Consider the following 22,823-nt stretch of genomic DNA (forward strand, 5'->3'; position numbering starts at 1 on the left):
CAAATTGATTAGAGTTTGCGGGACCACTCGACAGTAATCGTCCTCCTTTTGCCCTTTTTTAAAAACAGTGATCCCTCACTTCATGTGACATTTCTGTAATTGAGAGGCTGCACCTGTGGCCCCGCAATGGCTCAACTGGGAGTTTATTAACAGCGAGACGAGGCCATTACACTACACACCGCTGAGAAAAGAGAGTTGTTGTTCCCGAAGAGAACATAAATCTATTCTCTCTTGTCTCGCCCAATGCTACAACAATAAACCCACTTTGGTTGAGCAATTGTCTGTTGTGTTAAGAAAAAATGTATTGCACGATTCCAATATGGCGCCTCTCATGCATTTAAAAAAAAGTCAAAAAAAATAATTAAATACATAAATAAAATACATTTAAAAAATAAAATAATTAATAATTATAATAATAATAAAAAAAAAAAATTAATAATTACAAAAATAATGCTACTCACCTCAGCCTGAAAGCCTTCAACCAAGATGGCCACCAGCAAGTTGAAAAGCACATAGTTCCCAAACGTCATCAGTGCAACAAAGTAAAGAGACGCCCATGGGGTGGTGGAGGCCATGCCGTTATACAACACCATGTTCCAGTCCTCCTGGGTTAAAATCTGCACGTTCAAGAAAAACAACTTCTGACCTATTATGTCACAAATCTTTGAAACAAGAGACCCTAACTCCCAAACCCTGAAAAGTTTTGGGGGTATTAAAAAAAAAAAAAAAAAGAGAGTAAAAATACTGTAAAAATAAAGACTTGGGAACTTTGCCTCTTTTTCAGTACTCAAGGGATCTTCCTGTTGAGAAGAGCTACTTTTACTGCCGACACGCAGCAGTACTTCAACTTTTCTCACAAGGGATTACTGTAAGATGACAAGCAAGGTCTAGCGAGTGAGTGTGCGTGTGTAGCGTGCGTGTTTACGCGCAGTAGCTTTTAAACCAATGCCGGAGATGAAAGCATTTAAAAGTAGGACAGTGTTCATGATGCAGCATGAAAGCTGGCTGCCCACTCAAAGCCCGTGGCAGGGCGCTATTTTACTGCACTGTTAGCTTGGCTGCATCCATCCTCGCGTGTGTTTGGATGTCTGTTAGTGTTTCGGCAACGAGAATATAGTTCCTTTGCACATGATAGTCAAGTTTGCATGAATGCTTCTCCATGTTCAGCCTGAGAAGTAGAAAAGTATCTCCACACATGTTAGAAAATAAAATAAGAGTAGTGGGTGCGTCTAAGAACAATGTACTTGTCAGGATTTGATTAATGAGCAGAGCTTGGCGAAGAAGCTGGGCTCATGAGGATGTATCTTATATATATATATGTGAGCACATAGACACAACACTTAAGTTTTACATTCCCATTTTGGATGGCATGTTGACTTTAGGGAAGATTCAAAATGAGTTATATCATTTCTTTGCCAAGTGTGCTTTAAAAATAGCGTGACCCTCAAAGAGCCTTACATGGTTCCAGATAGAGAACACACAAGTAGGATGTTTGGATGTTAAGTCATTAAAATTCTGTATCGACAATCACTGGCAGTACTGCAAGTAGAGAGTTTTAACTGACGGCGGATATACACAGTACAATAAATACTTCTGTCTGTGCAACATTTTAGTATGTGGTGCAGCATATTGAGATGTTTCTGGTATATTGGATACCTTATTGCAAATAGGTGATACTTTATTATCAATTTAATTTAATTTAATTTAATTTAATTTAATGATTATTGTCATCGTCATTACTCACACTAAAGTGCAACTTACCTGAAATACGGTAACAATTGCCCACAACAGAGTGTCAAAGTTCTTGCGATCAGGAATGGTGTCGCCATCATCTGTCTGAACGCTGAATTTGCAACCAAACAGATGCATACCCAGTATGCTGCAGAGATAGATAGTCATCAGCACAGACATTATTTGTTTTATTGATTTGGATGAATATTTTTTTTCTTTATGAATTATTACCTACCTAAATGTGAAGATGAAGAGCATCAATAGCATGCAGAAGGTTGCTACATTATCCATCGTCTTCATCAGGACTACAAGTTGTCTCCTCAATGCAGGAAGGAAGCGAACCAACTTGAGAACTCGAAGCAGACGGAAAGTACGCAGGACTGATAACCCGCCGCCGGCTTGAGCAATTATCTCCCACACGCTGAGAAGGAGAGGACATTTGATAACATTTGGACATATTATCAAAGGCCAAAAAAAAATACGTTATTGTTTGACAACGATCTTCCGATGCTTCTGCCCAAATATTGCAAATTAAATGTGTACCTGATGATAACAATGATGCTGTCAAATATATTATACGGATTTCGGATGTATCCAAAGGGGCCAAAAGCCAAAATCATGAATCCCATTTCCAAAACAAACATGCTGGTGAAGACAATGTTGCTGATCTCCAGCACATCCGTCAACTCCTTCGGCTGCGGGGATGAGAAAATAAAAAAATAGGTTAAGGATGACTGTCCAATCTATTTACCAAAATGTTAATTTTTTTAGGTGATTCTAAAAATAGATGTGTTTTTTTTCCAAGTCATTAAAACATTGAACAAAGCATCCACACACAAAATTGCTTTATAGGTGCTTGCCGGGCTAGTATGTTCACAATGACTTTAACTGACAAGCCATAACAAAAGATTTTCACTCTGATGATTCAAGAGCTCGCGCGGTACTTTTAACGGTGGCGTTTGTCATTTTCCACACCGACAACATCATAGAAGAAATTGCAGTGCAATCATTTCCATTTAACTATCCACAGCAAATGTCACGCTTGCGAGTCTCCATGCTTTCAGCCATTTGTATTATTTACAGGGATTTATCTGAGGGGATCATCATATAAATGATCATTGAAAAAGCCTACTGACAATTGATGATGACATAATGGCGTCCATTTTCTCAACCGCTTGTCCTCACTATCCGACATACTTTGAATGCCATACAAACTTTAACATCCTGTCCCGATTTTTGTTTAGGTCTCGTCTCGGCTTTTGTCTCGTTTCCAACATTCCTACAGCTCTGCTCACAAGTATGCACTCATAAAAGGAATAATGAAGAAGTAGGACATTTAGGCAACATCTAAGGTTTCCTTGTCATTGCTAATGTTGCCAACAGGAGCTTAGACAGAGACACAATTACAAGCAAATACGTTCTCTGGAGACATTTAGGGAGGGACTGGGAACAGAAAGGGCAAACAGACACAGTGGATAAAAATAATTGATGACACAAGACAAAATTCAGTTGGGTTGTCATGTAAACCAAATTGCTAAAAAAAAAAAAAAGTCCCAATGATCCTCGTCACAAGCTCTTGTACCTGCTCATGGTACTCTATCCCCATACTGAGAGTGTTGATGAGGATGGCAATCATGATTCCTCGGTTGAAGTACTTGCTCTCCACAATTTTTTTCAGTTTCTCCTTGAACTTCATCCACGCCCGAAGTGCTCTGTTCCTGAACTCCGGGGGCGCGGGTCGTCTGCCCCGACCTCTGCAGCATCTTAGATCTCCTCCCTAAAAGTGGATCATTTCAGACAAAGGAAATGTCGCTAATCAACCGTGTTCGCCATCTGCACTGACCTGGGGGTAGTCGTGCAGTCCATCGGCTTCTCCCTTGCAACCCTCCGAGTCGCCCAACTGCAGTTCCAAGTTCTCCAGACTGCGTGCACATAGAGGGCAGCTCAGAAGTTCCAGGAGCAGTGGACTGGGAATCACCCCTACCAGCTGGTACAGCAAACTCTGGTGACCTGAGAGGGATCACATGAGGTTTCGCTCCGATTGAATTTTTTGCAAAGATTCATTGTTACCGTAACATTTTCAGATCAGTCACATCATGATTTCGGCCTTTTACTTCTTAAGTCCAAAGGTAGTGTCTTCAATTTTTGATGACTATTTGAGCAGCAGCCAAAGTGTCACGATTAAGGTGTGGGTATGAATAAATGCACTTTGAGCCACCCGTGGATTCACAGCTCCGGCATGACAAGGATGGCTCGACCCCGTCGGAAAGGAAATTGCTGTCTGGGAGCTTCAGACCACAGTCTCACGACGGTGGAAGATAAGGTTGGCATTTTGGATATGAACTGACTTCATCAACGAGTAACTGATGTGATGCCAAGGTGTTTTCCGCTAGAATATATTTTAAGTTCTGGTGTAGGAGACCTTAACTAGACTTGGCGTGAGGAAATGAATTGAATAAGTCGACCGTTTGCGTATGTATCTGCTTACCGTGTTGTCCGACAAGCTGGTAGAGTTTGTTGAGTTTTTCCGTTTGTTCGGTTGTCGAGTGATTTGGCGGATGCTGATCTGGACCGCCTCCACCTTGCTGGGCGTGAGGCGGCGGTGTCTTACTGCTGTAGCTGCACACAAACGATGGTAGAATGGTGGGGTAGTTCATCCCTCCGTTGACTCTCCTGAGCGTGGTCCCCATGCCTTGGGTGACAACCAACTGATTGCCGCCACTGCTATTTCCATTTCGACTTCCTTTACTAACAGGAAGTGACTTCATCTCCAGTTCCGTGGTTCCTCCTTTTCCAGGTGAATGTTCTGTGCTCTCCACGCCGCTCGTGTGCTGCCCCCCGTTGGGTTGAGAACAGTGCTGGTGCTGATGGTGCTGCAGCAGGTTGTGGATCGGCCTCAACCACAAAGCGCTACTCGGAGCCGGGGCCCTGCCAGAGCCGTGGCCGTGTGCGTTACCTGCGCCGTTACCGCCGCCGCCATTGCCGTTAGGATTCACCTTTTTACGCCGTTTACTAGTAAAAAAACAAAAAAAAAACATTTGTTTTCGGAAGTCCTATACACAATGTATCTCACTTTACGTTCCACATCTGACCTGTGCCATCGAGAGTATATCCTCTGTAGTCTGCGTGAGAACTTTCGGTAAAGGTGGCTAATGTAGCGTAGCATCTCCTCATAGCATGAACCCGGTTCAGTGTAACTGGCAAGGGTGGAATCATTGGACATGAAGCGAGCACGCTGTTCCCGCATGAGAGCGTTCTCCCGTTGCTTTGTCTCGGAGAACTGGGTGGCGATGACCACGAGGCACAAGTTGATCATGAAGAAAGATCCCACCTAATCGGGGAGGTAAAGATAAAGAAGCACCTTGATAATAATGTCGATCAAGACATCTTTCACTACCTGTGGATTATGAAAGGAATGTATTTCTTAACCTTTTACAACTGATACCAGGGCTTCATTTAATTAACATTCGGGGAGCTTAGCTAAACAATGCCTCGGAAATGAGGATACGTCTCGAACGGGAAGTTAATCAATCAAAAAGCTTATTTAACAGGTCAGAACTAGGACAAAGAAATGTTTTATGCATTCTCAGTTTTTTCTGTTTTTTCTATAATTTATCATCAGCATCCCCAACACAGCCTATTTTCTTGCCCCCGATTTTTCCCCACAACTATTCTCCAAATGCATAATGAGCACTTTGACATCAAACGACAGGCAGACAAGCAAGCTCATAGAAATATCGCTTAAGCTGGGATCTTTGAAAACCTACACAGAAGCACGATAAGGGAAATTATACATGATGGAATAGGACACGATACAGTAGGGGAGAAGCTGTGCTCAAAGCAGCGCTTAGAAAGGTTATTTTGGGTTTCAGAAAGAAGAAGTGAACTGCAAGTACACAAACACATCTTCCGGGAGCAACATTTTAAACATATGCAAATTGGCTGTGAACTAAAACCCCAATAATGCCGACAATACAGAGCCAAATCAAATGAATGCTATTAAAGAAATGCAAGTGTACTTTTGGAAGTGCCGAGTTCGATGTTTGTGTTCGTTTTATTCAAACTCCCAAGTTCAGTTAAGGATTTGTTCTCACATCCGTAATTCTAAAGTCATGACTCATATCTTGGTGTTTTTGTTTTCGACTGTCAGTATAAGAGAAAAAAAAAAGAATTAGAATTGGTCTTGGTTACAGGCAGAAGCGAGACTGGCGAGAGGGAATGAGAGAAGCCACTTTGATTGGCAGCCAATCAAGTCGGCCGTGCTCATACCCACGACGGCGCACAATGCCCTTTTTGAAAATCCTACCTTTTTGTATAGCTCTGCAAAAATACCAAAAACCTAGTCTAGCCCACTTCTCTACAAAAATGGAGCAACAGATCCAGCCAGGATCAAACCAAACATCTTGAGGCTTTCTATGCCCAAAGCCAACACATTAAAAAATACTTCAGTCAGCTCTGGGATGGCAAACTCGTGACAAAACAACACATTCCAAGATACATGAAGTCTTTTTAAAGAAAGTGGTTACTTACAATAATGAGAAGTATAAAATATATAAAATTGTAGAATGAATGAGCATCCATGACATGATACATGATATCCACCCATCCTTCCAGTGTGATGACCTGGTTGAGAAAGAGAGAAGTGAGAGAGGGGCAGTCATTAGCGTGAATATGCACAAATGCGCCTTAAATGTGTGTTGGCTGTGTTATTTCGGCTTGTTTTGTGTGTTACAAGTAAACCATGCGTGTATTTGTGTGCATGCATCAAAAGGACTGACACAGCTCCTCGGTGGAGTCGGCGTACTAATGAGTATTTGGGATGCTGACACTCGAAATCATCGGCTGAGCTCAGCCGAGGCGATAAAAAACTCACACCTCACCTATTACACCTCAGCTTGCATAGCACATTACAGCCAAAAACCGGCCGTGCAACAATGTCACGAGAAATAAATCAATGAAACTTACCTGGAAAATAGCAATCCAAGCATAGCCGATGTTGTCAAAGTTGACAGCTCCCTTGAGAGGGTTGTACTCCCCAGGGCGACACACATTGTAGTACTGGTTCCAATTAACACATCCCTTTCCACTGTCCCCTCCCGAAGTAGGGGTTCCTCCAATGGGATCTGAACTTTGGTCCGGTGCCGGTAACTGGCACTCGGTGTTGGCCTCGGTTTTGGCCGGAATGTCATGGCAGTGAAGCATGCCGTGGTCACGAGGTGCCGAGCAGATAAATGGGTTGTCTTCGCCATCGTTTGTCATGTAGTAGGGACTGATATCCAACTTGTATTTTCTAGAAAGGAAGAGAAATGCTATCCAATCTCGTTCTAGTCATTTTGAGGTCTTCATGAATTACCGCTATATTGATATAATGAATGAATTTGACTGAGATGAAGGAAAAAAAAGATGTTAAAGACATTGAAGGAACATTATGATCATGTTTTCAGAACACCCGAGGAACTTTTGACATGTTGTATCCCTGAGGAACAATTTGTCGACATATGTCAAGAGGTTCCTAGAGTGCGTCGACTCCTTGTTCCATTTTCCAGATAAAATAGCTTTCTCTAAAATTTGTTGTAGGTGTTAGGCTCAGCGTCGATGGAGTCATATCACGAGACTTACTCTTTGATATCAGCGTCCAGGAAGCAGCGGTTTCGCAGAAGCCCCGCCCACAGCTGGACCCCAACAATCCCAAAAATGAAAAAGACAAAGAAGCAGAGGAGAAGGACATTTCCCAACATAGGAAGGGTATCCAACAGCAGCGTCACCAAGATTCGCATACCTACAGGGTGAGAAACAAAATGACAGTATGGTTTTAAATCAGCATAGAAACATAAACATACAAAACCGGTTGCAGATTCGGCCGATCAAATTTATTTTATTTCTTATCGATTGTGTGGTCTTAACCCTCAATTTCCTAGGGCCAAAATAATTTCATGCAATGTGACAGTTTGACATAATTCTGTCCTTAGGGATGTAAAATCAAATTCCCCGTGGCTGGTGTTACATAAATTCATCTGTCAAATGCAGTTAGCATCCGAGTCAAAAAGACTATCATGTGCATAGTCACTATCCTCATTCTTTTCATTTTTGATCCCTGCCCAGTCTCACAAATGACTCACTGCAACTAACATACATATTCAAATCTGCCTAACAATGGCAAGTTCTCATCAAATAGAGTGAAAGCAAAATAGTTTCGTGGCAAACAAAGATGCTCAGTATATGTGGTGGCTGAGGGCTGGGAGTTCTTGATGACAATCGAGAAGAATGAAAAATAAGAAGGGCTGGGCGGGCGGTGAACATCTGTAAGGATTGCGTGTACCTTTGAGGAAACAAGCATTTGGGTCCTTAGGGTGGAAGTGTGCCTGTCTGTTTCTACCCTGACCTTGAGTATGCTGCAGGCAAAGCACGAGCTAACCTATATGTCACCCTCAACCAGAAAAAAAAAAAAAAAAAAACCTTCAGGTAGCTCACACATAACCATGGCTTGAACAATATATAATTTTGACGCCGCATTCTCCATGGCTGCAGTCTAGATTATTCCCGGAGGCAAACTATTGTCTCCATTAAAAGGTTGCAGGTAGGACGTTCACTGCCTTCGGACTAAAAACAAATCTTCATGTGCATGAGATGATTAGATATCTTAAAATAAAAATCGCTAATCCGAGCGTAGATTGCTGATTAAAAAAACATCCTGTATTAAATATCACGGAGCTACCAGGACTTACTTGGTACTCTGTTGATGGCCCGTAGAGGTCTCAGTACTCGAACGGTACGAATGGCCGAGAAAGTGGCATTATGTCCATCTAGAGAGTACTCCAACACACTAAGGGCACAGAAGCAGGATTTTTTTTTCTAGTTTATGCACATAAAAAATAAACATGCTGACTAAGATAATATTGCTATTATGTATTAGCAGAAAAAAAAGACATGCAAGTTTTGGGAGTCGTTTAAAAAAATGTCCATTGGTGTTTACAGTTACTCGGAGGGCTCAAAACTGTTTATATCATTTTCTCTTTTGTGTGGAAAAAAAATTCACACAACATAGCAACAACACAATGTCGCTTATTAACTCACGGGGTGGTTTACAGTTGAAAATTTGCCGGGCATAAAAGAAAAACGTTGCGGGAGACGCACCCCGCCATGACGATGACAAAGTCCAGCTGGTTCCATTTGTCGCCAAGGTAACAGTTGTTGCCAAAAATCCCCAGGGCCACCATCTTGATGATCATTTCCACCGCAAAGAAAGCAAATATACAGTCATCCAATGCCTGAAGGGAAAACAAACAAAAAAAAAATTAACATTGTAAAGAGAAACTTGCTTTACATACATTGGAAAAAATCTATTATTTTGACTCATTCCAACTTTGTGACATTTTATCAGTGTTTTAATTGATTGGAAATTTCAAAACAAAGTGGGAAAAGATTTTTCATTGCCTTTCAGCCAGTTTAATATACAATCACTATTTCTCTTTTTATGGCAGAATTGGAAAGTAATGTCCGACAAAAATGGGACATTATTTTTTTCACAGTCACACTAAACTGCTCAGGAAGGATTTAAACTGAACCATTCGGAGGAATATAGTGAATCAATTTAGACTTGACAGAATATTGATTCTCCTGGAAGTTATTTTTCCAGCTTTGTGGGAACACCTTTAGACTTTTTCAACAAACCTTGAGTATGCGACACCACTCTGACAAGCAGGTGAGATCTTCACAAGGCTGATACATCCCCAAAGTTATGCAGTTGAGGAGGATCACCAACATGGACACGTGCTCGAACCACGTACGGGAAGGAGTTAAGGTTCAAACTTGAAGGATGTGATACAAATAAAAATACAGATAAATGACAACTTCATCTAAAGTCAAATTGTGAAATGGAGATATTGTGTTAAAGTGAAATGTGGTGATGCAATCTTACTAGTGTTCATTAACAATGTGTTAGGATTGAGGCTGGGAGAAAAATATCATCATTAAAATGGAAGGTCAAAGGCTCGTTCACAAATGAAGGATTGAGCTGAATAGAAATGAGCGATTTGAATATTTAAAGAATCGCTTCAGTCATTTGCTGCCCTCCTTCTGCTCTGTTTCCGTTCATTTGTTTTTTAATCGCTGCAATCAACACAAACGTACGATAAATTTCCCTTTAAATGTGTTTTGGAACATAGAGGCCATTTTTTTTTACTTTTTTTTTTTGCCATAACCTGAAAACACATGACAAAAAAGCTTCTTTTTTTTTTTGCAGGTATTTATATCTGCATGTGATACACAACTTTGAGTATAACAGAATGACATCACTATAGTGGAAGCTCAAAGGGAAGCCATGCATGACCACTAAGCGCTCCTTTTCTTGCTTGTTACGGTCGATTTGTGTCTCGGAGAAACTGAGCAAATTAGTTCTATGCCAACGAGCAGTTCACCATGACTTTTTCTCCTGTTATTATTACAACTAATATTTCTAAAGATGCACAAGTCCACCAGAAGTTAAGCTAAACCACTTTATGAGTGGTCATCATTTAACTCATTCACTCCCATTGACGGCTATAGACGTCAAATGTCCATTGGGGCTGGCAGCCACACAATACCGGTGGGATGTCAACACACACACACACACACAGCTGATGAGACATAACAGCGACACCCTTATCAACCTTTTGACGCATACACGCACGTGTGAAGGTGCAAAACCACAACACAACACCGGAAAGGTCTAAAAGAGTGCACACACACACACACACAAAATCAACTGCTAAGCCCGCTCCAGCTGAGCTGTCAGGTCAGCGCCGGTGCACATAAAAAAGTAAAGCTGAGTCGGTAGACAACAGCGAAGGGCTGCTGAGTGACGACAACAAAGAATCACGTTGTTGTTTGACTGCAGCTGAGTAATAACAGTAAAGCTCATGTTTGGTACATTTTATAACACGGCAAGACAACTACAAAGAGAACAAAGTGCTTGTTTAGACCTGACAAAGTCCGCTTTTAACTTTATAGAGCTGCATGTCTCCAGCTTGGAGCTGGTAAAAAATTAAAAATAACTACTGCCAAGGTTAACTGGTTATTGTACTGGTTTCACCTTAGCTTGACTTTTACCTCTAACCCCTTTTCTCACTTTCCGCTCTCCACCATCAAGCACCTCGATTTCGGATCTTTTTTTTTTTTTTTACACCCCCACCCCCCTCGGTTTCTTTTCCTCGCACCTCCTCTGCAATCCATTTAACTGCACCCCTACGCTGTCTCTTTCTTTTTTTTCACGCTCCAGTTCATCCCTCGATCATTAGAAGAGGGCAAACTCAATCGCATGGGATGTAACGACATAGTCACACTCCTATGGCTCGGATCCGGTCGTCGCTCGTATTTTATAAACAGCAAAAAGAGAGAATTAAAAGATAGATAATCTTATCTTAAAATTATAATCATGAGCAGAAAAATCACAGTTGGGAAAAGTTACGCAACGTGTTGCCGTTGTTCAACTCAGCACTCGAGCATCCCATCACTAATTTGTTGATGAGATCAATCTCAGAGGAATACATTGTGATTCAAGCAGCAGCTGGAATCGGACCATGTGAGGATGCGTGTCCTCCTTCTCCCGCTAATGAGCTGCGTTCCCTTCCACCCTCTCCAGCTCTGTGTTAAAAAACATTTTCCTCCTCCTCCATTGTGTCCTTTCTGTACTATCAACAAGGTTCTCCGCTCTCCTGGTGATGTTTCAACATCTCCGTGTATAAAGAGAATCTTTCCCAATCCAGATTCTGAACTGTGATTGGACCATTGTTCATTTAAACATCAAACTTCACAAGAAAAAAAAAACTAGACAGAATCTGTGATCTCTACTTCGCCAACAGTATGGCCAGGACGTACACGCAGCTTCATATCTGCTCATCCCAGAGCAGAAGTCCCCAAAGATGGCAAGAAAGGGAAGCTCATAAATCAGCCTGTCCCTGAACTGGCTCCTCTCTCCCTCGTCACCTACCTGACTCTTTTCATCTCTCTATCCCCATCCTCACACCTCCCCGCCTCGCTCACGACACCCCGGAGAGAAAACCGAGGCAGGCGTGACGCACTTCTACACTAGGATTCCCTTTCTGTCATTCTTCGGCGTTGTGCTGCAAGCTCGTTCCTCTCGTGCTTTTGTTCCATGTTTTTTAAACCGAATGACAGATGACGTGAATTTGGTGTTAGAGCGCATGCAGGTATGTGTGTGTGAGTCGGAGATGTCAAAGAGGACAAAAGAAAGGACAGAACGAGTGAGGGCGATACAGGAAGCCAAAAATAGGGCAGATGCACCTGAAACAGACGTTCAGCTCGAACTTGAGTCGTTGGCTCCAATGTGACATTTTTCCAGCAAAGTTGAAGACTAACGGCCCTATTTTCCAGCCAAGAACAAGTCTAGTGCGAAAAGTCGTCTAACTGTGCTCAAGGGTGGAATTTTCTTTCTTTTTGGTATTTTCGTAGATGTGAGCAGTGACAAACGGGCGTCTGCGCCGTTGTGGGAGTGTATACAGACGATTTATTGCCCGGGGGCCTAAGGAAGCGGCTCCTCTCATTTTCTTCAGAAGAATAAACTTGCCACAAAAAAATACAAATATTGCTCTGGTGTCAAGTAAATATGTTGAAATGAGAGGCGGAGCTTCATCTCATCAATCCAATCACTCGTCTCACATAAGAGGGTGATTTCCCGCCATATTGTGGCACTTCACTATTCCCGGCAAGGCTGTCTTTTATTTATACTTGTATGGAACTTAAAAATATATTTACACCACCTGTTCAATTATTTCTTATGTCATGAAAAGTTTCAAACAAACCACACGACACTCCTGACAATACTGTTGGAGATTCAATTTAGTAATTAGCGGTTGTTAGTGTTGTGATTGTGTGGTTGTAAATGATGTGATGTATTGTCATGGTGACAACATGACTAGCAAAGAAGACAGTCAGACATAAACATGCTGACTGATTACAGCGATTAGGAAGGCTTCTTTGATTGTGTTATGTTCTCTCTCCGTCTGACACAGTTTCCACAGGATTCCGGTTGCTAAGTAACCAGCCGCAGTCCATACTGTCCACACTTGGAGAGAGAGAGAAAGCGAGGGAGAGTTGAGGACAGGAACGCAGGGAGTTTTTTTTTTGTGGCTTTGTCGAAAGGATTTTCAGGGTTTTTTTTTTTATCTGCATAGCAGCGACTATATAGTCTGATAGTTTCTATCCTCTGTTTTCTTCTTCTGGTATCCTCCTTTCTCTAAACTAATGTCTCACTCACAATTGTCAGGGGAAAGGGTGAGGAAAAAAATTTCCCATTATATTTGTCCATCCCTTTCCCCCAACCTCTGTGTATGAGCTAGTGGGGTACATCACATTTTTATTCTAACCTCCTCTGGGCAACACAAAAGATGGCTTCTTTTAATCCTGTTAAATTGTAATATTTCATGGGACTCTCGGGTTGCTTGAGTCTAATTTTGAAAATTGTGCTCCTGCTGTTTCAGTGCAGGCTTTTCAGTGAATTTCCGTGGTTGCTCAGGAGCCACATAGCTCTCCAGGGGATTGCACACTATAGTGCTGACCACCAAATATTTTCCCCCACTTTAATGTGTTTCATATCTGTTTCATGCTGCTGACTTCTCTTTTTCTTAGCTAGGTTCTACGAGCAATTATCTTGTGTGGCTCATTGAAGATATACGTTAAATGAGAGAAATATTGAGAATCATTAGCACTGTATTGTTACTATAGGCTTGCAGGAAGAAAAAGTATCCAGTTTCTAAATATCGCTGTTGAGGGTTGTGGGGGAGCTGGGAACATTTAGAGACTTAAAGCCTTTCATGATGTCACTGAGTGACAACATCAGATACCCAGAAAGACAAAAAACATTATTCTTATATATGCCTTCATGGATTTAGTAGGAAATGGGTTCAAAAGTTGAGCACATAAAACGTTACAATTGGACTGTACAGTACTGTATGTTCTGGAAACATGAACCGCATGATCCATGTGTAGTTATATATTATTATTAAAAAAAAAAAAATAAAGCTCCAGCTGCGCCAGACAAAAAAACATGAGGGACACGCAGTACTAAAAGATTCTGCACTGCCCTGATGTGAAAGCATTTTGGTTTAAGGCATATTATTTTCTAATCAATAATAAATAAGCTGTTTGAAAGTAAATGTTTTATATATTTGAATAAATACATTCGCCGAAAAATGAGAAAAAAAAACATTAGAAATGAGTGATGAGCTTTGAGAGGAAGGAAAGAAAACAAAGCGAGTAAATAAATGTGCATCAATATCCATTTCAAATTCTGCCTTTTTCTATGACAAACACACTCGCTTCCCTAATGACCTAAAAACTAAACAAAACACTCAAAGTCCTTCACAAATAAACACAATGAAAAATCAGTACCTAATTGTACATAAAGCAACCACTAATCCATGAAATTGATCCCAATGAATCACCGCAGCAGAAGGCTTCTTAGCTTTGTGGACTTTTCCTACTCAACAAGGGAAAAAAAAAAAAAAAAAGTGACATCAGCATTTAATCTGAACTGCTTCACGGATTTTATTACATTTTCCGTCTAGACGTTACACAATCATATATATAATGTAATCACATGTCTCCCATCATATGTCAGTTTTAATACAAAAGCTTTTAGCCCATAATGCAAAACTATTTAAAAGTACATTTGATTTGACTTTCAAACCAAAAGGATGTAAAAATTGCAAAAGAACCAACCCAATCCAAATTTAAGAGCATATAATGGACCACATAACTCCATTTCAGGAACTATCTCAGAGCATCAGAAGAAAGACTAAATTTAATCACAAGGAAATTATTGAAACAAGCATCTGCTGTTTATTAAATTTTTCCATTTCATGAAGTGCGAGGCTGTAAAAAAACCACATTATTGAAAAAGCTGTATAGACTCCTAAGGCGCCGGAGTGCGAATTGACAGTAATGGCTTGAAGTCATTTTTCACTTCAGTGTTTTTTGGTTGTTTTTTTAATTTTTTATTTGTGCTGCCATTTAAGGTAATATAACACACTGACGTGTCAGATTATACCGTTAAACAAGATGTAAACACTGATCCCATTCTTACATGGGGCGGTTGTGTACATTTTGCACCCGAACATCTGCTTTTTATATGACTAAGGAGTCGTCGGGTTTAATGAGATGATGGAGGGAAAGACAAAAATTGTGCACAAAAAAAAAAGCATAGATTGCAGTAGGAAATTTATTGAGAGATGTATTAACCCACTGGTGTCAAACTCAAGGCTCGGGGGCCAGATACGGCCCGCCGTATCATTTTATGTGGCCCATGAAGATGAAAATGACAGATTGTCTTGCTAGCAATTTTGATCACCATTCATCTTTTTAATCTATTTGAACTTTTTCTCTGATTCCAAAACTAGTAACCTATACGATACGTGGCCCTCCGAGGGAAACCCGCAGCAAGAATGAGTTTTACACCTCTGTATTAACCTCTGCGCTCGATGCTTGCAGGCTATTGCAATGCTGCAGCACATTTTTACTCTGAAAAATCTTTCCTCCAAGCTGTAAAACACCTCCTCTTCATCGCACTCATCCACGCGGCAACATGCACACGCAAATATCTGACAAATTGGTAAAAATGTGCTCCCAACGCTCGCCTTCAGCTTCAATGTGTGCAGCAAAGACAACTTCCTGTTCTGAATCACTTTGCACACAACTGAACTCCACTTGGAAAACGGGAGGAAGAGAAGCAGAGTGTTTAAATAAAATAAAAAGGGAGGCGCTTCATATTCGGGGCAGCGAAGGGCAAATAGTGTATCCGTAAAAAGGGATAATTGAATTTGAATATATTTTCAGGTTGAGTTACCATGGAAACCACACACTTGCAGAAAATTACTCTGCAAACCAAACTGCATTCTATTTTATTTTATTTTTTTTCCTCGAGGGTCTTTGCATGGTTTCTCTCTCAAACCAGCAGGTGTTGATTACAATCTACATCCCAAGGGAAAATTACAACTCGCCTAGTAATCGTTATTAATTATGGTACATGGAATTATCGCAATTAAAGAAACACTATTTCAGCACCGCCCACAGTTGAACTGTCTGTTAGATTCAAATATAAAGCACAATGGGAGGGAAGATGAACTGATACAAGTAGTTGGACTGAAACATTTAATAAACTTGCCTGGTTAATGATTCTGGGGAAATTATGTGATTAGGTGTCAATTACACATGGAAGAAACGATGTTGACGTGAGTTGAGGAGCTTTATTTAGACAAAAGTAGTGCTTTGCCGTACATATCTATGCGAATCTGAAGGTATCCAGTTACATGTGCGTATGTGTGTGTGTGTGTGTGTTTTTTTTTAACACTTTATGCTGCCATGATGTTTAGGAGCAAAAAGCAAGTACATGACTTTTATGTTGTAGAAATAATTAAACTTTCATAGCAAAAGTCTTTGCAGATGAAAAATAAAAGTCATAAATGCATGATGATACTTCACTGCTGCACACAACTTATCAATATTTTACATGGATGTGTTATTCAACTACTTGCGCATTGAAAAGCGGCGAGTCAAATGTTTTTTTGTTTTTTTTTACACAAGTGTGTCTCGAGTCAGGTTTCCATAGAAACAGATACAGGAGTCACTCTCTTGCTGTGAGTAGCAGCAGACAGCCTCAGATCCACTTCTACATGCTGCAAGCTGACGCACCAGGCTGGCAGTCAGATAGTCATCTCTAGTGACACCATGTCATCACACAAGCACAAGAGACTGCACCAATCTTGTTCACGAAAGCTTCTGTGCAATCAGATCTTAACAAAACTTATGGATACATCGTATAATAAGACGCTGTAACGATTACGATTTTATTTGCTGTTTCGGTCTGACCTCATTTCTACACATTGGCTTATTGTTTGTAAACGTCAAATGTCAAACATCATTTCATCAACACTTCTTCAGAAGCATTTGTGGCTCTTGATTGGCTGAAGAAGAGCAACAAAAACAAGCGTCACCGTTGACATTTATGCAGCCCAAGATGCGGTTTGACATTATTGGGAAATTTATTATTTCATTCTCAATACAATTTCTAACTCATCTACCGTTCTAACAATCTACTTGCCGATTATGTGGATGGTGCTGCTACACAATTAAAGCAAATCCATTCATCTAACGATCCTTCTATTAATTAATGAGCTACTTGGAGCTGTGCTATATCAAAGTCCAGAGTGTTAGTGGAGTTGGGCATACGATTAGAAAAAAAAAAAAAAAGTGCAGAACAATGTATTATTATATTATTCAAGTCTAAAGGTTGAAAAAAAATCAAAATTCTGCACAACAACAATGACTGGACTGAAGATGAAAGAGTTCATCATCCTTATGAACACTGTTTTGTTTTTATTGGAGCCAGAAAGGAAATAAAATCTGCATTTTTGTATTCTACTCATGATTTCATCTCTTTCATTTTGCTCTTACGCAAACAAAGGCCACCATCCCTATCGCCTTGCTCTCAGCATTCCTTTCGCCTCCTCATCCTTATCTCTCCTCTTGTCTAAGGGGGCTGCCACATGCTTGAGGAAACCCGACAGAAGACGACAACCCAACTTGACAGCCTCCTGCTGCATGTGCACTTAAATCCCGAAGTGTAACAAAATACAGATGATTTGTGTTTTTCTATGGTACCTCGAGGTATAAATAAGTACAAGCAAAATATGACTCTTTTTTTTTTTTTTTCCTCTGGTCAGACCAATTTTATAGATGTTTTAATTTCAATAAATTATGCATGCGGTCGTAGATAAAGAGGAAGAATGGCAGTGATTAAAAGAATCATATTAAGTCATGTGCAAAGGCACTTTGGCATGATACAGCCTGAATATTGAGTAGCGCTCATTGCTTGATGAAATTGGCTGGAAGCGTTGTGGCAGTTTGTCTCATAACCAACCAGCTGTTGCATACTGCAAATGCTTATAAATGCACTTAGTATGTGTAGTTCGATTCTGGAAACTTTTTTTTTTTTTTTCTTCACATAGTCCCGCTTAAAATGTGAGTCATGCTTCTGGATGTTCACTAATGTAATTTGCATTTGGGAGCTCCAAGAAGAAACTTACAGTCGCGGTAATTAGCATCTATTCCTCCCCACAAAACGGATCTCCAACCACGCTTGTCCATTCCCCTGCAGCTAACCCTTCAGTGAAATTAAAGGTCAAAGCCATATCGACCTTAGAGATAAATCAGCTTCCATCAGATCACTCGGAGTAAACATTATGATGCAAACTGGTGTGGGGCTCAAAGTGGCGCAACGACATTGGGAAGGTCGATGAAAATGAGCAAGACTGTTTTTTGTAATCATTATCATTTCAAATCTAAATTAAACATATTTTATGAGAAGACATTGGATTATAAAAACTGCTTGAAGTCCAATAATGTTGTTATTGTCAGTAAACTGCTGTGAGCTTATTATCAGTGTTTTCAGCCGAGCGTGTATTTGTACACGTGTAAGCTCAGCATGTATTTTATGGTTTCAAGACGATAAGGCACAGATTGATCGTGATGCAGACCTATTACTCTGCTTTCCGCACTTTCTCTGCTTGCCCTCGTAACAAAGTAATTAACTGGACTTTACTACTATTGCTCTGGTGTGGAGCTTTTTTTTTTTTTTTTGAATATCTTTTGCAAAATTTGCCATTAGATACAAAAAAACACGATATTCCAACATTTCTCATGTCTACTGTAAAAGAGGAAGCCTGACGTTATTTTAAATACCGAACGCACACATCACTTGATATGAATCATTCAGAAAAATGCAAAGGTACGATAAAGCAAACACACACATTCTTTTTCCCACATGAGCTAGAGAAACACATACACACACAGACACACACCGCATGGCTCACCATGTCAGTTACCAAATTAGGAAATAATATGCAAGGTCTCCCAAACATGGCATACTTTGCAATAAATATAAGAGGTTAGAGCTGTCGGTACAGCAGAGGAGTCAGTGTGATGCATTGATGAGGAAGAAAAAAAAAAAAAAAACACGAGCCTATCCCAGCTTGACTTTGGCAGGAAGATTTCAACTCCAAGCCTCATAACCCATGCTGCCAAATATTTAATACAACTTGTAAAATTAATAGATCAGAAATTAAAGTTGTGCATTGTAGCATATGTGAATGCTGTGCGCCAGTTTCTTTTTTAATTGACGTTTTGGGCATTCTGCCTAGCAACAAGACCTACTAAAATGGAATACTGTGATCATGTTTGTTGATCCACAAAAGCTTTTCATGGTACACAGACTACCTGTGTTGAACACAGCTGTTATCCATAATCAAAACTTTGCTAAAAAAAAATTACTGAGGATAAGTAAACTAGACCAAGTATGCCAATTTACCATGAAACTAGAAACCTGAATTGGCTGCAGGGTGATGTTCTAAAATTGGGAGTCCAAAAGTGCAGCTCCTTTTGAACTAACAGCATGAAGATCTTATCTTTGGATTTTTTTTTTAATACATGGTTTCTTTGCATCATCTCTAATGCTGGGGGCATATGTGAGCTTACTTTTGCATAATGAGACTGGCTAAAAAAAATTTTTTTTAAAAATGTGACTCCTGAATGCTCACATAAGCGAGTCAAATGTGTTTTGATCTGTTTCTAGGGGAGCATCCCAATAGTGTGCACTTCATCTAAAGGAGTGCCTGTTCAATTTCTGACTCAAGACCTTGAACCAGAACGAACCAGAACAGAGCTTAGTGCGGGGGAAGGTCTGTCACTCACGCTCATGTTAAGCACCTGCTTGCTGAGAAGCTAAGCAGCATACAAACAAGCAACTGAAGGTAGTCTTGGATCATGAAAATATGATCAAAAATAGTTTTTTTTTTTGAGGAGCACAAGTCAAACAAAACATTCTACGTAATAAGAACAAAGATTTTAAAACAGTGCTGTGCTGCAGATTTTTTGACAACTTAATTTCCCATAGGCCTCCAGCAATGCTTTATTGCTAATGCACATTTTCAGCCCACTTTTGACCATTCTCATTCATCACAAAACAGGAAATAAAAACAATCACACTGCTATTGTTGTAACTCCATCATCCCAACATCAACTTTTCAATAAATCCAAGTCGTCTGATCACCGAGTTCAGGCACTGACATGAATCAAAACTGTATTTATCTCAGCCGATGATTAAGATTGTGTTCCAATAATAATGAGAATACAAATAATAATGACACTCACTTGAGCGCAAAGATCACCAAGGCATAGCAATTGTGAATTGGATTCCCTCCCACTTGCTGCATACAGTCATTCATCACATAGCGACTGGGTGCAGGTCTTATCTACTCAACGGAAGAGGGAACCAGCCATTTTTTTTTTTTTATAGGTCATATGTCCCCGCTGAAATTTTCAGCATTGTTCCTATGCCGCCCGTGTCTCTCGTGACTTTGTTCAAACGATATTTTGTTGAGTGAAGCGGACACTCAACACACAAACAAATTAGAAATGGCCAACCTCAGCTACTTGAACCAAAGTAGTTTTTTTTTTTTTTTTTTTTTAATCACATCCTGCACCCCGCAAATACTCGAGCTGGGTCAGCTGCTTTGTGACACTCTTTAATCTCGCTCAAGTGCATATTTGTGTAATTGTGTGTGTGCAGGGTGTATCAATATGTGTGTGTATTTGTATGAACTGTGTTAATAGAGGTCCATTAGAGAACAGACGGGGGCCACTGAGAGCAGCGTTTCTTCATTAAAGCCTAACTGACATTTAACAAGAGGAGTTAGATACACACACAGGCGCATATAAAAAAAAAAAATATATATCATGGCGTTAACTAAATATTTGACGAACTGCAGGGTGGAAGAGGAATCCAATCACATTGACTCACTTGTCTGTGTGTATGATTGTGTTGACACAAACAATGCCAGGTTCGATCCAAACTACAGTGATTGGTTTTCACATCAATAACACTCATACAAGGGGGTAGGTGCAAACACTCCGGAATAAATCATCTCAAACCGATGGGGATTGTTTAGTACCTGGAATTGTGATTAATTGTGACTCAATGTAAATTTACCGAACTAAAAACTACGATGCGGCGACACAGACGGATGGGTGGTTCATTGTTAGTTCAGTGCGAGTTACACACTCCGACGGATGCGAAATCAGGCAAACTAAACTGGTTACCGTCTGAGCACATCAATAAAAGTCGATTTTTTTTACATTTGTTTGTATAGTATAATCGGATGAGTGCAAACAATAAATTAGATAAATATATTTTTTTACTAAAAACTGCATTTGTCAAATATTGCTATTTTATTATTATTATTATTATTATTTTTATTTTTTTATTTTTTTTTGTATTATTATTATTGTGTTACTTTTATTTTGCAAAGGCAAAATATTTGAAATGGCTGTTGTGGGTCGTTATTATTAATATTATTATTATTATTATTATTATTATTATTCTGTGTTCCTTTTATTTTGCAAAGGCAAAATATTTGAAACAGCCCTTGTGGATCTCACAAAACATAAATGTTGACTCATTGAAACATGGTTACACACATTCGAGATAGCTTCCACCACCACTTTGCAACAGTGCGCACCAGCGCTGTTCTGTTGCCTAGTAACCAGGTAGACTTTCTAGTCCAGCATCTTTACCAAGATGAACCAACTGTCCTAGACTTCTCTCTCTACCTCTCTTGCCCACAATTGCTCTCACAGTTCTGTCTCTCTCACTCACACGTTTGAAGTTGTTTGAACGAACGGGCTTTAAAATTCCTCAGACGCGTTTCTTCACCATCAATAGCCGTCATGCTCAAAGTCAGACCTCCTTGTTTCATTTGGCACAAAACCACACACACCAAAATCTGCATTTCTCAACGCACTCACTCGTGCAGGTCCCGTGGAGGTCGGCCCATTTTGTAGACAAAGCAGAGACATGTGCTGCGGAAAAGCAAGAAAAGCTGAAGTTTTCAGAACTCTCGGGAGACCGGGTTAAGTATTCAGCAATATGCATTATTGGTGCACTCTGAAAGCTTCTCTTGGACGCTCATGCGTAAGCTTTTATACAGCCACCCGATTTAAGGTACAGGGAAGACACTTATATTTCACATATTGTAAATAAAACAGATTTAAGGAGGATTTTGAAAGTATGACCTCGGAACTCTGCTATTTTTATTTCATAATCATTTATGGAATGAACTTTTATTGTTGTCGGAGACTCAAGCAGTTTTGCTTCTCGCACTGGTGTGCTGTCAGCATTGCCATGACAACATAGTGCTGGATGCTGATGGGTTCCCCCAGATCTTTTATTTATTCATCCATCTCTGCATTACTTACTCTCAACCCAACAAACGCCACATACACACAAGCCTGGATGTGGATCTTCACACACGTGTTCATCCTTGCATCCACTCCCACACGTGCCCCCGTTTAAATACTGGGTTGCAACATCAGCTGACTCCAACAGAACTTCTGACATCTTGCGTTTGAAACATTAAAAAAAAAAAAGGGTTATAACAAACTGCCTCGCTCTATACTCATTTCTATCATAATAACCATCAGACAATAATGTGATGGGCAACATGGCGGAGGGCTGCTGTGTTATTCATTGTTGTGGGGAAATGATTCAAATGATCACAAAAACTCATTAAGACAGGAAATGTGACCTAAAAACATAAATGAATATTAAACAGCCTCTTGATGGTACAAAAAAAAAAAAAAAGAGCTTCTGGCAAGGTTTCGCTCATGACCCTTGACCCTGCCAGAACTATACTGTCATTTTCTTCTCAACAAATTAACTTCCTTTTAGGTTCATTATTTAAGGATCCCCAGTTAGGGAGTATAAATGTTTAAGTGTACCTGTGTAACGCCTGGAGACGCCCCAGCACTTAATTACTCTTATCCACCTAGAGAAGACTTAATCCCAATGCATCGTGGCTTCTGCCAGCTCATGCCAAGTTAATTAAGAACAAAGAAGCATCATGACAAATGACTTCAGTTTTCCAGCTTGTCTGTATTTAGTCACCCTAGTTTGGGAGTTAGGAAGAAGAAAAAATATTGTGTTTTCAGTATGCAGCTTGCAATATTGAAAGGGGGGGGGGCGTAAACATGCATAACTGATCTAC

General features: G+C 40.2%; 1 protein-coding gene across 3 annotated transcripts in view; it reads right to left on the reverse strand.

Annotated features, from left to right (window-relative positions):
* cacna1ha (calcium channel, voltage-dependent, T type, alpha 1H subunit a) overlaps positions 1-22,823 on the reverse strand; it is a 60,034-nt gene that overhangs the window by 11,603 nt on the left and 25,608 nt on the right. For all 3 annotated transcript variants that reach the window (XM_085933798.1, XM_085933799.1, XM_085933800.1), the window contains exons 3-16: positions 9,403-9,514; positions 8,866-8,999; positions 8,457-8,554; positions 7,351-7,510; positions 6,697-7,021; positions 6,262-6,354; positions 4,824-5,062; positions 4,220-4,743; positions 3,575-3,741; positions 3,314-3,508; positions 2,275-2,426; positions 1,967-2,152; positions 1,762-1,879; positions 462-617 (exon numbers count right to left, since the gene is read on the reverse strand). In XM_085933798.1, coding sequence (XP_085789924.1) covers positions 462-617; positions 1,762-1,879; positions 1,967-2,152; positions 2,275-2,426; positions 3,314-3,508; positions 3,575-3,741; positions 4,220-4,743; positions 4,824-5,062; positions 6,262-6,354; positions 6,697-7,021; positions 7,351-7,510; positions 8,457-8,554; positions 8,866-8,999; positions 9,403-9,514 — 2,659 coding nt within the window. The remainder of the gene's footprint in view (positions 1-461; positions 618-1,761; positions 1,880-1,966; positions 2,153-2,274; positions 2,427-3,313; positions 3,509-3,574; positions 3,742-4,219; positions 4,744-4,823; positions 5,063-6,261; positions 6,355-6,696; positions 7,022-7,350; positions 7,511-8,456; positions 8,555-8,865; positions 9,000-9,402; positions 9,515-22,823) is intronic.

This window comes from Syngnathus leptorhynchus, chromosome 16, assembly GCF_054491065.1.
Source record: "Syngnathus leptorhynchus isolate UIUO chromosome 16, UIUO_Slep, whole genome shotgun sequence".
In the NCBI taxonomy this organism is placed as follows: Eukaryota; Metazoa; Chordata; class Actinopteri; order Syngnathiformes; family Syngnathidae; genus Syngnathus; species Syngnathus leptorhynchus.